The sequence below is a fragment of the Mustela lutreola genome, chromosome 11 (assembly GCF_030435805.1).
Source record: "Mustela lutreola isolate mMusLut2 chromosome 11, mMusLut2.pri, whole genome shotgun sequence".
NCBI lineage: Eukaryota > Metazoa > Chordata > Mammalia > Carnivora > Mustelidae > Mustela > Mustela lutreola.
This window is the reverse complement of record NC_081300.1, coordinates 86,156,238-86,174,605: the sequence shown is the minus strand read 5'-3', so window position 1 is coordinate 86,174,605 and position 18,368 is coordinate 86,156,238. Positions and strand designations below refer to the sequence as shown.

The 18,368-nt window shown below is 42.5% G+C and overlaps 1 protein-coding gene across 1 annotated transcript in view; it reads right to left on the bottom strand.

Annotated features, from left to right (window-relative positions):
• The window catches only part of SPPL3 (signal peptide peptidase like 3), a 146,279-nt gene extending 130,837 nt beyond the window's left edge, over window positions 1–15,442 (bottom strand). The window contains exon 1 of the mRNA XM_059140496.1: window positions 15,312–15,442. Coding sequence (XP_058996479.1) covers window positions 15,312–15,334 — 23 coding nt within the window. The 5' untranslated portion in view covers window positions 15,335–15,442. The remainder of the gene's footprint in view (window positions 1–15,311) is intronic.
• Window positions 15,443–18,368: the final 2,926 nt, after the last annotated feature.

Below are 18,368 nucleotides of genomic sequence, written 5' to 3'. Positions count from 1 at the left end.
CTATCTAAAATAATCAGAATAACAACCAAATAGCAGTAGTTCTTTTATTTGCTAAGAACTATAGAACCTGGTGCATCCTTAATGATGAGGGAGACCAGTTTTTTCTTCCTCCTGCTAACAAATCTCTACTCACAGCCAAAAATCTGCGCTGTAAGGAGCTTGTCTCTATACCCCTCTGAAGACTCTCTCCCATGTTTAAAAAAAAGAGAAAATGCAGTAACAATGTAAAACTGAAGAATCAGAAATACAGGCTGATCAAGCACTCATCTGTTTTTCCTGAAGATATGGATCATTATGCTTGTGAGAAGAAATTCAGATCATAAGCTCTTAGACCTCCAGGATGGTGCTGTTCAATATGGCAGCTGCTAGCCACATGTAGCTACAGAGCTTGTGAAATGTAGCTAGCCTGAACTGAGAAGACTTTGTATTAAAAAATGTAAAATATCTTGTTAATAATTTTTGTATTGATTACATATAATCAATGATACAAATATTTGATACACTGGATTAAATCAACTATATTATTAAAATTAATTTCATGTGTTTTACTTTTTAAGCTACTAGAATACTATGAATGACATAGGTGCTTTATATTGTATTTCTATCAGACAGTGCTAAGCCCCAAAAGGTCATATTTTACAACTAACTCCTCTAGTGATTATCTTCCTGGCAAAGAATAGATATGGAGGACTCCCCGCACCCCTCCTCAAAAACAACCCAACAACTTCAGTCATTAAACCAGTCATAGTCCCAAGACGACTGGGATGCAGCAGGTTGCCAGAGTAATCTGGGCATTCACTTACCCAAAAATTAAGAACTCATGTAACAATCATCTGAGGTTAATTTCATCCTAAATGATTCTAGCATGTAAAATAAAGGAGTAGTCTGAAGAAAAATGTGTGAGACAAAAAAAATTTTTTCCCTAATGCTAGATTTTTTAGGTAACTAAAACTGAAGCGTGACTTTAGTACTACACTGTTAAGTACAAAGAGATTTAACATTTTATTTTTTATTTACTTTTTTACAAACAGATTTAATTTGTAACCATTGCTTTCATCCTCTATAAACCCTTCAATATAAACATTACAGAAGTAAAAACTACTTCACACTCATTAGACTGGCTATAATAAAAAACACGAACAATGACAAGTGTTGGTAAGGAGGTGGAGAAATTAGAACCCTCACACATTACAGTTAGGAATGTAAAATGGTACAGATGTTTTGGACAACAATCAGCAGTTCCTCAAAATGTTAAACACAGAGAAACCCTATTAGCCAGCAATTCCACTCCTAGATATTTACCCAAGAGAAATGTAAACATACATACATCTGTACAAACACAAATGTTCATAGTAACATTATTCATAATAGCAAAAAAAAAAAAAAAAAAAAAGGGAAACCATCACCTGAGAACAGATAAGTAGAATGTGGGATATCCATGCAATGGAATATATCTGCCAATGGAAAGGAATGAAGCACTAATACATGCCACATGGATGAACCTTGAAGACAGGAGACTGAGTGAAGGAAGTCAAAAGACTTCTTTATCGAATTATTTATCGAATTATCGAATAATTCTTTATCGAATTATTCCATTTATATGAAATAGGCAAATCCATAGAAACCAAGAGTACATTACTGGCTGCCAGGGGCTGGAGAGAAACAGGGGAAAGAGAGTAATTGCTAATGGGTACAGAGTTTCACTTGAGATGAAAAAAAAATTCTAAAATTGATTGTGGCGATGGCTGCATAACTCTGTGAAAGTACCAAAGACCACTAAATTATACACTTTAAAAGAGTGAATTGTATGTTATGTGACTTATATCTCAAAAAAGCTTTCTTAAAGATAGAAAACATTAACGGAAAATAAAATAAAACATTAAAGTCAAAACCTGAATGCTACAGAAGGGACCTATATGAAATCGGACTACACTTCATTTTAGAATTGAATGAAAATATTTGACAACTAGTCATACCAAAGCAAAGAGGGAACTTCACTTGTGGTTGACTGCATTACTGGCCCTGATTCCTCACTCCTCCTGCAATCTACTCCTTAGCCCTGTGATTCTGCAGCTACTCCCACAAATGGGCAAGGCTTAATTTTGTGGCTCCTTGTCTTTGGTTTCCCCCATATGACTTGCCTTGGTTGAAAGAAAGACCCAGAAATGTCATGTATGCCAGTTCTGAGTGTGAGCCTCAAGAAGTCTTGTAGATTTCCACCTGCCTTCCTATGCTTCTGTCAACTGTCATGAGAAGAACTTCCCCTAGGTGCTGCTGCCCATTCAGTCTAGGCCTCAAAATAAATACACATGAAACAGAGCTACCCAGCTGACATACAGATCTGAAGTTGACCAGCCAACGTGCAGACAGCTATTTTAAGCCACTAAATGTGGGGATAATTTGTTATACAGCATTAAGATAGCAACAGCTAGCCAATACAGTAACCAATACTCCCACTGTATTTTGAAGAGGTTCCATAAATTAAACAGTGATGATCAAGGCAGATCTGGCCTAACATTCTGCACAATGATACTTTAAATTACTTAGCATAAACAGTGAGCTACTGACCTCAAATGATATTTGATGCTTGTCCCCTTGAGCTCTTAAACTGAAAGTTGAGAGCAACATACTTTCCCATCTTACTAATTTTACTTTTTTAAGGGTTATTTTTTTAAAAATCAAATACAAAATATTTATTTATTTGAAAAAAATTGGGGGCGGGCACCTGGGTGGCTCAGTTGGTTAAGCGCCTGTCTTCAGCTCAGGTCATGATCTCAGGGTCCTGGGACTGATGGAGCACCACACTTGGCTCCCTGCTCAGCAGCGTCTGCTTCTCTCCCTCCCGCTTCCCCCACTTGTATGCTCTATCAGGTATTTAAAATCTTTTAAATTTTTTTAAAAACTTTTTTTTTCAGATGGGGAAGAGGGACAGAGGGAGAGGGAGAGAAAGAGAATCTTAAGCAGGCTCCATGCCCAGTGAGGAATCCGACCCTGAGACCACGACCATAGTCAAAATCAAGAGTCACTTGATTGACTGAGCCACCCAGGTGCCCTGGAATAATATTTAAATAAACTATGGGTCAAATCACTGAAAATAAACACACAAATAAAATGTAGTCATGTCCTTAATACTTCAAAAAGAAACAAATAATTTTTTTTAATTTTATATGTATAAAATCAACAAGACTTACTGACTTGTTTGATGAGGGTTAAGAATGTCTCCAAGGTCTCCATATGGCAAGTTGGTAAGTCTACCCTGAAGCACAAAGCTGGATTTGCAGGCCATTTGCATCTCTGCCACATGATGACTCTCATTGACTTTCCTATTCTAGGAGCTGGCTATCTTTTCCATTTGCTCTCATTATCTGAGCTTCCTGATGCTGAGTCTCTAACCTTAACCTTACTTCTACTGTCCAATCACCTCTGCTATTCACTGCTCTCTCCCACTTCTACCTGTTACTCTCTTTTGTTCTAAGTCTGCTCTAATATATCACCTTTAGGTCTGTAGGTTATTTTCACCATTGCACAACAAGCAAAGATACAAAACAAAAACAAACTTCTAATCCCCCAAACTTCTGTTTCATGTCTATTCAGATGACCAGTTGATTTAATTCTGAACTAAGACTGAGGCACTGCTGCAGCTATGAAATTCAAAATATGCATGCACTAGGCCAAGAGATTTTTTTTTAATTGCCCTTTCTAAATTATAATTATTAAACAAGAGAAAAGAAATGATTTAAAAGAGAAAATAGACTTAGAAATGGGGGGAAAAATGAAGGCAAAATAAGTTTCTATTTTTAAAATATTTTTAGCTCCTTAAAACAAAAGCTTAAATATAGGAGTATGAATTTCTGAAATTGTAGCAAGAGAGACAGAAAATGTTAAATTGCTCAGAAGTTACTTTCCATATTGCTTATTTCTTCTCATACCTTAAAGGAAATTTCCTGCAAAATATTTCATTTGAGCACAAGATTGAAACTTTTCCCTAATTACCATCCAGCCTCCCCCTGCCCCCGGCACAAAAAAGGCAGAGCTTTTCCCCTTTAAAAAAAAAAATAATATATGTCACAAAGTGCCTGTTTGGGAGATAAAAGTATTACTAAGTTGGTAGCAGTTGGTCTGTGGTCAAGTTGAAGAAGATGAGATAAGTAAAGATGGTGACTCTAAAGAGCCTGTGGTCCTCTGTAAATGTCTTCCTCACGTGTTCCGTTCAGGGGCTGAGCCACTTTCTCTTCTCAAGGTGCTGTGTGGATATTAGTAAGTTAGGCAAAATCCAGTCACAACCCTTGACCCAACTTAACAGTAACAATTTTACTTTAGTATTTTCTTCCAAGAGTTGTGAAATGTTAGGTAAGTATTCTCTCTTCTGTGTGTCCTGTCTATTCTAAATCCAGCACCTGGTAAATTTCACCTCCAAAATATCCAATCTTTAAAAAAAGGAAAATCTATGGGGCGCCTAGGTGGCTCAGTCATCTGCCCTCGGCTCAGGTCATGATCCTGGGGTCCTGGGTTTGAGCTCCGCTTCAAGCTCCCTGCTAGGTGGGAAGCCTGCTTCTCCCACTCCCCCTGCTTGTGATCCCTCTCTTGCTGTGTCTCGTTCTGTCAAAATAAATAAAATCTAAAAAAAAAAAAAAAGGGAAAATCACAGCTTCTACTATGTGTAGATCCTTACACCTAAAATCCTATGCTTACAGAATTCATGCAGGGTGGGAAGACAGCCACATAAATATATTCAATACAAGGTCAGAAAAATCATAAAAGGGCTGCCACATCACAGGATCAGAAAAAGAACTACAGGCATCAGAAGAATATTTCTCCTGGGCGAATCAGAAGGTTCTGTAACAAGAGGACAGCATTTCAACAGTACCTTGAAAGATGCTTTGGACTTACATATTTAGAGACTTGGGAGAAAGACTAACCAGGTATAGGAGTCATCTTATATAAAAGGGGAAATGATGAGTAACCCAGTTTGGCAGAAATAACAAGCATTTTCATTTTAAAGAAAATACAGGGAAGTAGGGTTACAAGGCAAGACTGTTTCGAAAGTCAGACCAAAGAGGTTGGATTTTACACTGATACAGTTAAACACACACACACAAAACAGGAAACAAGACCTTCAAAAGCAATATAAGCTGAACTAGTGGCAATACAAAGACAAACACCAGAGAAGCAAAGAGTAAATGTATACACATTCCCCATTAAGTTCCCTTCAAAACTCCTAATGGAAATCCGTGATTAAAATAAACAAATAAAAATCTCTAAATTTAAACTACAGTTAAAAACAGAAAAGTCTTTCCAAGATCAGTTTCTCCTCCTCTCTAGCTTCAAATGCACAATTCTCTCCCCTTACCAAAAAAAAAAGAAAGAAAGAAAGAAAAGGAAAAAAAAAGAAAACCACAAGACTATGGCCCTCTCTATATCAAGCATCCTATCTTCTTTCCTTATGTCTTTCTCATCTTATCTTGCCAACAAATGGCCCATACCCAAAGGATGCTTTTATTTCTTCATTACCCTGACCTAATCTGCCTTTCACCCTCACTACTCTGATCTTTATTAGTGCACTTTCACTAATGACTTCCTTTGCAAATTCAACAGCCTGTTTTTTCTTCATTCTCTTTGAACCCTGTAGCCTTTTACACTCTTGTCCCTCAAAATGCTCCATGCCTTTTCTTTCATCACTGTTGAGCTTTGCGAATTATCCTACTTCTGATGGAGCTTCCTCTTACTCCTCTTCTTCCTCCCATTTCTCAACTGTGAGGTTTCCCAAGCCTCAACTTCCAAGCCTCCATTCTGCCCTCAGAACTACTCTCTCCGTCTTGGTTAACTGACCCCATCTCAAATCTTTAACTTTCACTAGCCTCACAGTGGTCCCAGGTGGCATTTCTGTAAAAGCCTAGACTTGAGTCCTTATAAAACTTACATTTGAAAATATTTTTAAGATATCTGACCTTAATACTTTTAAGGTACTGGCACTTGCACTAATCAATGCAGAGGTAAGAGAATTCAATCTCTGAAATTAATTTTTTTAAAGATTTTATTTGAGAGAGGGTGAGAGCATGCAGAGGGAGAGAGAGGAAGAAGCAGACTCCCTGCTGAGCCGAGAGCCAAACACAGGGCCTTCATCCCAGGACCCTGATGACTGAGCCACCCCAAGTGTGCCTAAAACTAACCTTTACCTCTAACAGTATTTTTGCAAGCACTTTTGAGAAATAAATGTAAATTGGGGGAGTTTGTAAGTCAGCAGAGCATACAGTCAAAGGTTTAAAAAAGTTAAGGCTGTCCGACAAAGCCCCAAGATTTACAAGTTTGGAAAGCTAGACAACTTGGGCAAAAATTAAGACAAGAAAACAACAAAGTCAAGCACTATACTTCAGTCAAAATGTCTGTATAGCCAAATTGAACAAACAATTAAAACTTTGCTGCACATGTCCCAAAGTCTGAGGCCCTCAGATGAGGGGCAAGTGGGTGTGCCTTGAATAAGTAATGTGGAGTAAGGAAACAGGTAAGAGACTGCTAAGAGCCCGTCCTTGGGCATTTTAGGGTATAAGTATCCTGTGCATTCCAAAGAAAACCAGGGAAAGACTATGATTATCTACATCATTGTCCTCTTCCCTCATCTGAGTATATTATGAAGGAAATTGCCTTTAAGATCAAAATAAAACTTACATGAAAAAACTTATTTTTCTCTGTTTTATTCAATTCACCATTTTTCTTTTTTCTTTTTGGAAATGTGACTAAAAGAAGATGGCCTTATAGCACATTTCAAAGGCAACTATATTAATCAATGACAATATGCAAACTATTCTCCTTCTTTTTATATATGGCATTATTTGGATATCCTCAAAAGAATTCTCAGAATGGACATCTCAAAGTTTAAAGACTGGTTATATTATGAAACGAGAAAAATCATTTCTGTAGTGAGGAATTCTGTACTTGGAACCTCTCTGGATCTAACAATGTAGAGCACAAATACCTTGTTTTTATATTTCACTTAGTAACTTACAAAGCATTTGCACATGTATTATCTCACTGAATCCTTGCAACAACTCTTCGGAGTAGGACAGGCATAACCACTGTACAGAATACAATACTGTGACTCAAAGACAAGACTAGGATCACAGTTCATCAGAGATAAAAATCACCCTCAAAGAAAAAATTTCCCAATTCAAAGAAACCAGAACGGAATTAGATCCTCGTATTTTAGAATTTTGATTTCAAACAAAAATTTAACCAGGGGAATTGGCAGAACTGAATACTTCTTGAGCAACCAATTATATTCAATATAATTCACAAACACAGAAAAACCAAGTAGAGCACATCTCTACTTTAGCACACTCTGGGTTTTTATCCCTTAGCGGTTCTTCACTATCCATACCAGAACTCCAAAATAGAGATTCTCAAGTCTCCTTACCAAATTAGGGTGACACCTAAAAACCAAGAAATGGGATTTTCTATTAGGTCTCTACTAGGCTTATATATATTAATTGGCCTAATACCTTAAAAATATTTTCTAACCTAACTTTTCAAAGGTGCTCAATCTAGTCTAATCACAGCTAATGCATGGGTCTGTTTTAAGCTGTGGCCCTAGTGAGACCTATTAATAAAATCTGGGAGGTAAGAATTCATTGTGAGGATCCTGGGGACTAACTGTAGATTTTCCCTATAAAACTGAATTTGGTACCTGAAGCCCCTCTAGACACCTAAGAGATTAAAATTACAGAAGAAGAGCATTCTACCTCTAACTTTTTTTTTTTTAATTTTTTTTTAAAGATTTTGTTTATTTATTTGACAGAGAGAGATTACAAGTAGGCAGAGAGGCAGGCAGAGAGAGAGGAGGAAGCAGGCTCCCTGCTGAGCAGAGAGCCTGATGCGGGACTCGATCCCAGGACCCTGAGATCATGACCTGAGCCAAAGGCAGCGGCTTAACCCACTGAGCCACCCAGGCACCCTCTACCTCTAACATTTTAAGTGAGGATTGGAAAATATTACAGAAACTTGTTGCGAAGTTGTAAAAATTTATTGATTTATACATACAACATATAAAACCACTATTTCCTTTAACTCCCAAGAAGCAACCATTAAACTCCAGAAAATATATTCTAGAATTTAACAAATCAAGTCATACTTATGGCTCTACTGCTGGGGACAGCAATCACATAAGGCTCAGATGCCAAATGTAGCCAAGAGTATTTGGTTAGACACCCTCCTCTTAGAACATCCCCTGATTTTCTAAGAGATGATTTGGTGAAACAGGAGAATGATAAAAACTAAGTTACTAATGTTGAAGTAAAATACAGTTACACAGAGCTCCGTTAATGCCTCAATTCGTGGCATTTGTCATCTCTAAAATAAATGGTCACATAGAAATCTGTTCTAAGAAATGCATGGACATTAGGCATTTTAACTCCTAACACCATTTGGGAAATTAAAAGCTGATATGGTTACAGACTCTCCAGCTTCCCTCTCCCCCATCCCCAGGCTTCATAAGAAACCCTGAGGGAAATGATTTCAGTACAAATTTCTGGTCTTAGTTTTGGTTAATTTCAGTCTGAATCACGCATCACCAAACCATTATTATACCACCTTAACTATAAGCAAAACATGTTTTTAAAGTGAGCAAATCTGAAGTCTATAATGCTAGACACCCATTTTCTTTTCTTTTTTTTACAGATTTTATTTATTTATTTATTTGTCAGAGAGAGAGAAGAGAGAGAACAAGCAGGCAGAGTGGCAGGCAGAGGCAGAGAGAGAAGCAGGCTCCCTGCATAGCAAGGAGCCCGATGTGGGACTTGATCCCAGGACCCTGGGATCACCACCCGGACTGAAGGCAGTGGCTTAACCGACTGAGCCACCCAGGCATCCCAAGACACACATTTTCTTTCTTTCTTTCTTTCTTTTTTTAAATTTCTTTTCAGCATTAACAGTATTGATTGTTTTTGCACCACACCCAGTGCTCCATGCAATCTGTACCCTCTCTAATACCCACCACCTGGTTCCCCCAACCTCCCACCCCCCGGCCCCTTCAAAACCCTCAGATTGTTTTTCAGAGTCCATAGTCTCTCATGGTTCACCTCCGCTTCCAATTTCCCTCAACTCACTTCTCCTCTCCATCCCCCCTTGTCCTCCATGCTATTTGTTGAAGCTCCACAAATAAGTGAAACCATATGATAACTGACTCTCTCTGCTTGACTTATTTCACTTAGCATAATCTCTTCCAATCTCATCCATGTTGCTACAAAAGTTGGGTATTCGTCCTTTCTGATGGAGGCATAATACTCCATAGTGTATATGGACCACATCTTCCTTATCCATTCATCCGTTGAAGGGCATCTTGGTTCTTTCCACAGTTTGGCGACCGTGGCCATTGCTGCTATAAAGATTGGGGTACACATGGCCCTTCTTTTCACTACATCTGTATCTTTGGGGTAAATACCCAGTAGCAAGACACACATTTTCAACAAAATAGTTTCTCTCTGAAAAACCTGCATAAGGGGGCCCCTGGGTGGCTCAGTAGGTTAAAAACTTGCATAAGATGCAAAGATCACAAGATACAAAGAACAGGTATGTTCATCAAGAGATACAATGATAATACACAACAGTAATTGCAGGGAAGTGACTTCCATCAAGTTCTAGAGATCTGTGTTATTTCTCATTCTCAGGTGTAGCACTATTTGCAAATACCCAGCAGGGTAAAGCCCATTATCATCACAGTATATTACCTCAATATAATGCAATCCTCAGAGTAGATGTTAGGATACTTAGCCCAGGGAGAAGCATTCTCACTCATTTGTTCAATAAATATTTACCAGCTACCCACTACATGCCAGGCACTCAAGAGAGTACCCAAATAGAAAGATTCTGTGTCACTGTGCAACTTTTAATTTGTTTATTGTCTGTCAACCCTTAGAGACACACAAGATGAGACCATGATGAGCACACTGAGAAACCTGGATTTTATTCCAAGTATGAACACTGAAGAGTTTTAAGCAGAGGACAGGCACAATCTAAGTTAAACTGTCAGAAGACCACTCAGAGATGCCTGAGTGGCTCCGCTGGTTAAGCAACTGCCTTCGGCTCAGGTCAGAATCCTGGAGTCCCGGGATCAAGTCCTGCTTTGGGCTCCTAGCACCATGGGGAGTCTGTTTCTCCCTCTGACCTTCTCCCCTCTCATGCTCTCTCTCACTCTCTCTCCCTTTCAAATAAATAAATAAGATCTTTAAAAAAAAAAAAAAAAAAAAAGTCCACTGAGGAGAATGGCCATCATGTGGAGAATGGGGAAAGGGAGACCCAGAGAGGAGGCTAACAGGGAACTCAAGCAAAAGTTGGGCTGGCTTAGAGGAGTGATTGTGGAAATGAAGTTGACAGATTCAGTGACAGAATCTTCACATTAAACAGTCTTGACTTTGAGCCCTTTCACCATTTACATGTTATTTGGCAAGTTACTTAAATTCCTTGAGCCTCAGTTTCCTTACTTAGCAATTCTTTAAAGCTAACACTCAGAAAACACACAATAAAATATTATGATACTACTCTGGTAACAAAATTCATCTCGACGAAGTTAACATGTACTTATTTCCTTTTCTTTCCACACCAATATTAATCCTAACGTAAATCATTTTTACCACCAAGACTGAAGTACTGCACTGACTCCATCAAGAGAGAAGTTCCTTTAAAAAAAAGAGAGAGAGAGAGAAGTTCCTGTTTTCCACAGAACTTTTGCTAAAATAAAGCTCACAAATATATATTGAGCAAGGTGTTTTTCTCAAATTAATAAAAATCTAGTTTGCACCTTCTATTTGTGTTTTCACATGAGTTCTTTTTCTTCCTCAGTATACAAGTAAAAAGAACACAAGATGAATCTTGTGGGTACATGGTGATAAAGACTGTGGTGTTACTACCAATTATTTTAATTCCATCTGTCAATAGCTTTTATTTAAAACTTTATTAAGGATGGCATTACTCATTCTTACAGCACTGTGACACCAGGAAACTAAGTTACCAAAAGCTCTCTTTTATAAGTACAAGGATTTTAATAAATACTTATCTATCTGTAGTTTTTCCCTTACACTTAAAATATTCTTTCAACAAAGGAAGAACCACCGTCTAAACCTATCATATTCAGTCAGCGTGTTTTAAGTAGAAGCTACGGGCAAGACAATGTGCTAAGTATATGGGAGGACAAAGGGTAGCTAGCATAACAGTGTCCTTTCCCTCAAGGAGTTTACAATCTAATGAAGAAGCTAGGTACTCACACAAGTAAAAGAAGGAAAGATGCAGACTACAAGTATCCAAAACAAAGAGATCACTTTCAGTTGGGGTGTTCAGAAAATACTTCTCAGCTATGTGGAATTTCAGGTGAACCTTGGGTAATGGGATTTTGAAAGAATTTGCTGGAAGAAAGCGTGATGAGGAAAACAACTTTCAAAGACAAGAATTTTGTTTTTCAGAGTTGGTGCCCAGCCATTTTACAGTATGATTATCTGTAATAACACCCAGAGTCTGGACATTTAGATAACGATTTGAGTTTAGGAGGCCCACAAGTCTCTGCTTTGCTTTTCCCCAGGGCACCTTTAAAAATAACCTCTAGAAGTAAGACCCCCAATTACTGACTTCCACCTCCATCATCTTATAAGTAATAGGTGTTTGCTACCCTATTCTGTATCTCCTGTTTGTGACCTGGGACAGAGGACTGCCCTTTCCCTGGCTCACTGAGCCTCACCACTTCAGTTACCAGGATCAACCAGTCTAGAAGCAGATGATTCTCCTCCTTACGTATTGTCCTTGGGTTGATAGTAGCCTAATGCTATGTCACAGTGCCTATGTCATTCATCTCACTTCATCTCATCACATAAGCATTTTATCAGGTCGTATGTTACAAGGGTGAATACAGTACAATAAGGTATTTTGAGGCCACGTTCACATAACTTTTATCACAGTGTATTGTTGTAGTTGTTTTATTATTTGTTATTAATCTCTTACAAGGCCTAAATTATAACTTGAACTTTACCACAGGCATGTACATATAGAGAAAACACAGTACATATAGGGCTCTATACTACCCTCAACCTCTGGCATCCACTGGGATCCCGGCATGTAAACCCCACAGATAACGGGGGCTACTGTACTTCCACTGTATGGGTGTACTGAAACTGCATCTACAACTGCAATGACCCCCTGGATTTCCCTTCCCCAAAGTGGGAGCTCAGATGCTGAGAAAACTACCTGCCAACTACCTGAGAGGCTTGTGCCCCCTCATTCATCAGGTCATAATCTTCATATTCTTAATTCAGCACACCCATTCTGGCTTCTCAACACAGAAAGCAAGCACGAGAAACCAGAAAACTGCATGAACAACATGTATTAGTTTTCATAAATTAACTTTTTATTATAAAAAATGTAAACATGGCAATAAACCTCCAAGTACTCATCACTAAGCTTCAACAATCACCACCGCATGGCCAATTTTGCTTTATAATTTACATATCATTATATGACAATCCTGGGGCACGTGGCTGGCTCAATCAGTGGAACTTTTGACTCTTGATCTTAGGATTGTGTTTGAGCCCCATTTAAGTGTAGAGATTCTAAAAACAAAATCTTTAAAAAGAAAAGAAAAGCCTAAGGAACCTATTTTCATTCTTCTAACATCTACTTTCTACATTCTTCACTGACTTCATCCTCAGACAAATCTATACTACCACAATAGCCCCCACAAGGTTGATTTTCCTAAAGGCCACATACAAATGAGTGAAGTACAAGTCTGTTTAAAAAAAAAAAAAAAAATCAACTTCTAGGAACAGTGACAAAGATATTGCAAAACGAGAGATAATCCAAAACTCAGTTCACAAGTACTTTTGGAATACCTTTTCCACACTTATATTACAAGGAGAATGAAAACAATGATGTGGGAATTTGTGTCAAATGAAATAAAGCATCACAGGTGAAGTATCTCAGACAAATCCATTTGGTCTCCTCAGCCTAAGCTTCCTCCTCCATAAAACAGAATGGTCACCTACCTCAGGGACTGGTGAGAATTAAACGTGTACCTTACATGGATAATTACCTATGGTAACTATCAGAACCTAGAATGCTCTTTGGTTTCCCAATCCTCCCTCCTCAAACACCTCCCTCTCTCAAGATGCTGTAAAAACTTTCACCATCTCAAAACTTGCCAAAGGTGGCAGGCTAATAACCATTCTGATTTCAAGAAGATTCTTTGCCTATAAAGCAAAAGCAGCTAAGATTTGAAGTATTTCAGAAGGATAAATATTATAAAATACCAAACTTCACAAAGTAGTCTCCCCTTAACTAGTAGAGCTGTCCAACATCATATAGTGTGTGGCCAAAATATCTAGCAAAACATGTTCATTTTCCCCACTTCTTGGCCCCTGTGTTTACCCCTTCAACCATTCAGTCACTGTATGGCACAATAAAAGCAGAAGGGCAGCCATCAGAACTCTCAGCTGGGCCAGTCAGTGTTAAGAGCTCAAGATGAGTTAGTTAAGTTAGTTATGGGACTTAATTTGGTCCATAAGAAAGCTCAAACTGTGATCTTGTGTTCCATTAGTACCTGCTAAAGAGAGACAGCTCACTGCTGCTCAAAACTATCCAATTAGTTAACACTTTTAAAAATACATTTGCAGTCACAACTGTTCACCAATGTTTTAATTCTTCTTTTAGTGTTACTTTTTGCAGACTCTGTTATCTTCTTTTTGAGCACTGACGTTCCCTTCTGAATTATCATCTTCCATCACTAACCCTCTTTCCCTATGTGAAGACACAATGAGTTCCTGACTTACCTATCATAACCTCAACCACCACAAAACATCTACTCCGTTAAAGCCCTCTACCTAAAACCATTCTTCATTTTCATGTATTACCCATTTCTTTGCTGTTTCCCTAGCTATAATGTAATAAAATGCAACACTTTACAGTTTGCCGTGTGCTTTGTAAAGTTATTCATTTAATCTTTACCACCTATGAAAAAGGCAATTCCCTATCTAATAGGTAAGGGAAGGGGAACAGAGAACTTACTCTCCTGCCCAGTTACAAAGCAAGTCAGTGATGAACAGGACTTCCAAACAAAGTCTTCCAACTCCGAAAGCCATGCTCTTCCCAATTGTGTTTTTTCTAACAAGGGAAAGCAGTACAATTCCGTCCCAAATCACGTTTGCTTGGAAGAGTAAAACCATCTTCAAACAATCTCTCTAGATTGCAACCAGGTTTCCCATCCCACACTTACCATTCCATTTCTTCTTTCCTTAACCTCCGGTTATTACTTCCTCCCCACTGTCCGATTTCCACTCTTCAAGGAAACTATCATCATCCTTCAACCCCTCCTGCAATTATTCCACCTCCACATGCTAAAGGGAGGCCTCTCAGTCCCCTCTCCCCAAACATTGCATTCCCTTCTCAGGATAGGTAAGCTCTCACTCCATAAGCCGCAGAATACACTTCTCAATCCTTAACAATCTATTTAATAACTTTAGAAGTCCCATAAAAATGGACATAACTAGTAGATCTTCCATTTCCATACTTGAACCAGGGCAGCAGGCCACTTTAAATTCTGAAGAAGAGAGTACCAATCCTCACAAAGATTCTACTCATGCCTCACTGCCACCAACGACTTCCTTTCCAGAACGTGGTTATCCAAACAGGATCCCCTTCCAACCTCTTCACGAGGGACTCCCCTCCATGGTTCCCAAGACACTCCTTCCGCAGTTTTCCTTCGGTTACACCCGAGCTTCTGCCCACCTTACCAACTCTCCCTTCACTCAGCCAGCCCGGCGCTAATAAGCAGCGGCCCCCAGTTAGACGGCTCCTCCTCCCTCACAACTTCCAAGTTCAGACTCTTATCACCTGTTTTCCCCACCAGCTTCCTCGCAACCCGGTGGCCCACCCTTGTCCCGACCCGCCTCTACCCACCCCTTCAACCCTCCTGCCCAGAAGCCACCCCCTCAAGTTAGTTCCGGGGTGCCCACAGGATTCAGCTTCCCATCCGTGGGCTTCCCACCTTTGGGGTCATGCTCCCCTTCTCCATCACCTGCTCCGCCCATGACCAAATGACATCCGCCGCGGCCGCCGCCGCCGCCTGCATCCCCTGTCTTGGACTCTGGGTCCCCGGGCGCTGACCGCCCGCCACTAGGGCCAGCCGCCCCCTCTGGTGGGGACGAGGGGGGCGTGCACCCCCAACCCGCGCCCCCCCAACGCGCACCTGTTCCTCCTCCTCCTCTCCCCCACCCCCCGCCCGCCGTGCCGGCGCCCCGACCCCCACCTGCGCCGCGCCCCGGCCTCCCAAGCCCCGCACTCACCACGAGTAGGTCTGCTCCGCCATGGCGCTGACTCTCGTGGGCTCCGCTGCAGGCTCTGGCCGGGCCCGGCGGCGGCGGCGCGGGAACGAACAGGCGGCGGGCTCGCTCCGGCCGGGAGCGGAAGGCGCGGCCGCGGCCCGGCGCTCGGTCGCTGGCTTGCACGGCGGGCGGGCCGGGAAGGCGTCTGGCGGGGAGAGGCCGGGTTCCGAGGCGGCCCCGCGCCCTGGGCCCCGGGGCGGGGCGGGCTCCGCTCTCGGCCTCCCTCACCCGCGGCGGCGGCGGCGGCTCCGCTGCGGCTCTAAACCCAACATGGCGGCGGCGGCGGCGGCGCTGAGAACAAGGGGGCCCCGGGGCGGGCGAGCAGCGAGAGGGCCCCGCGCTCACTGCGCGCTGGGCCACCGGAGCGCCGCGCTGAAGCGGCGGCGGCGGCGGCCGGGGGACATGGCCGACGGGCGGAGGCGGCGGCGGCTGAGGGGGGCGCTAGGCGGTGAGGCGAGGCCGCTCGGCTCACACCCGCTGAGAGGAGGAGAGGAGGGGGCGGGGGCCAGCTTTGGCCCCGCGCGGGTCACGTGCCCAAAACACGCTCACGTGACGCTCTCGCCCCGCCCCTCGCGCCGGGCCCTTGCGCGAGACGTCGGTTTGCTGGTTCGAGGCGACTGTTGCTCGCTCAGCTTCTGGCGGTTGGGCCGCCTTCCGCCGCTTGGTGCCGCCTCCTCCGCACGCCGAGCAGTAGCCTCAGGCCCCTTCCCCTTCCCCTTCCCCTTTCAGGGGCTGCAGCAACCAGCCAATCAGGAGCACCGATGCGGGTCCGCTGGCTGCCACTCAGCTGTCAGTCGTCAATCAACAGTGTGCGGGCCAAGCGTCCCCCAACTGTCAGTCAACCTGTCAGTCAGTAATCAGATCGCTGCATCCCTTGGTTCGTTTGTTCCTTGGTTCATTCATTCGTCTAGCAAACGTTCCAAGCAGCCAACCTTTATTGCGCCAGGCTCTGTGCCAGGGCCTCAGGGTGACAACTCGAATACCCCATACCTGCCTTCATTTAATCAATCAACAGATATTTATTGGGCACAAACCACTTATCAATTGATTCTGCTGTATCTCTGCCCTCCAGGACCTTACATTCTAGAGGAAGAGACCTAGTCCAGGCCAACATATAGATGAAGATAATTTCAGATGCTAAGTTTCACGAAGTTGATAACTCCCAGATAATGGGGCAGAATGTGTATGAATGGTCAAGGAAGGCCTAGTTGAGGAGATGATATTTGAGCTGACCCTGAAGGATGAGAAGGAGCCGGTCATGCAGGAGCAAAAAGCTCAGGGAACTACCCATGGGCATGACTGGAGGCAGGCACGAAGTAAACGTAATAGGGCTAGACCGGAGACCAGCAGAGTGAGTCTGGGGCATAGGAGAACAGAGGAGAGAGAGACGTATTGAGCCTCTGGGCATTGGGGGATGCTTCTCCAAGACCACTCTAGTGGTCTCCTAGGAGGAAAGACATTCTACGAAGAGAGAATGGCATGAGGCAAGGCCCAAAGATATGAAGGCCTGGAGTGACCTTGGATCCAGGAGTGGGATAGACGGTTTGTGCTGGCAAGTATCGAGAGAAGGGACTGTTAAGTTGCTCTGAAGTGAGATTCTCAAGGGCCAAGCCAAGCCTCCTTGCTGGCTACTGTGTTCATGAGTGAAAATGATCAGTGCAGCTCCATGTTTGAGAAGCATGCTTGAGCAACAGACACACTAGCTCCCCAGACCCAGTCTCCACTGGGAGCAGAGCTCGCACACGGGAAATCAGCATATTCAAGTTCCACGCTGCTTACCCAATTTCAGGCCCAATTTCAGCTAGCAGATCTAGCCCTGCTCCTGTTTCCCAGGACCTGCCCAGGCTTACAGGGAACACCACACCCTGAATCTATCTCCAAATGGATCAGTTGGCCATTGCCCATACATCTGCTGCTTGCCTGTTGCCCAAGGGGAACCCATTAATGAGAAAGCCAAGTACACTTTTCCTTCAGGAGGAATCTCTCCTTCTTCCTCCTTCCCCTACTGCCAGGTGCCAGGACCAGTCAGGTTCAGCATGTTTCCTGAAGTTCCACCAGAGAGGCCTGGGAAACAGCCAACTGATAAGATCAAAGTCCCAAAGAGGGTTGAAGGCAGGGTCCCAAGAAAATACCAGGTCCTTCCTCTGACCATTGGCAGAAAGATACCAACCTGCAAATATCTGTCCAGCCATAAACACCACTGGATGTAGGGATATCACAGGGAAATAGGAAGGCAGAGAGCCTAAATTCTTGCTGTTTGTTTAGCTCTTACAGATTTGCCAGGTGTTTTTACAGAACAGCAGCTATCCCCTTAGATGTGACCCACAGTCATCCTGAGTCTCAAAGGAGCATGAGTGAGGCTCCAGGCCCCATGGGAAAGGTCAGAAACCATAGGTACAAGTGGCTTTGAGAGGTGCAGAAGCTTCTTGTCTGGAAGGCTAAGAACAAAACAGACCAGACATGTCACTAATGAGACAAAAAGAGACATAGAGCCTTCAGGCAATTCGCTTGGATTTCACTCCCAGTGAGTCACTAACAGCAAAGCCAAGTGAAAAGTTGTTGGTATCGGATGGATGGGCCACGGGGCACTGAGGGAAGAAAGTCTAGGCCGTCCCAGAAGCAATGGGACCATTCTTTGCACTGAGAAATATATGGTAGAAGAAAGGAGGGAGAAGCGGTTGAAGTGAAGGTATGGGGTCAGAAATGAGAAGAAACGTTTTCTTCTCTCCATCTAAACCAGAGGCCCTCAAGATGTCTCTTGGGTATACATGTGAATGTAGATTGTATAAGAAACATGTAACGGCCTAGGAGCATGTCCATGCCACAGAGACCCTGTGTATGTGGTCCTAGGAAGATGAAACGTGAGCCCAGAGACTAGTGGCTTGAGCTTCTCAGGCTAAAGTGGCCAAGATGTAGAAGGCACATCCAGGTCCTGGGTGGGCTCTCTGCAGGCCTAAAGGCCAGACTGAAATAAAGGTTATAGTCTGTTCAGCCTGGGGAACTCGGGAGTGACTCTCG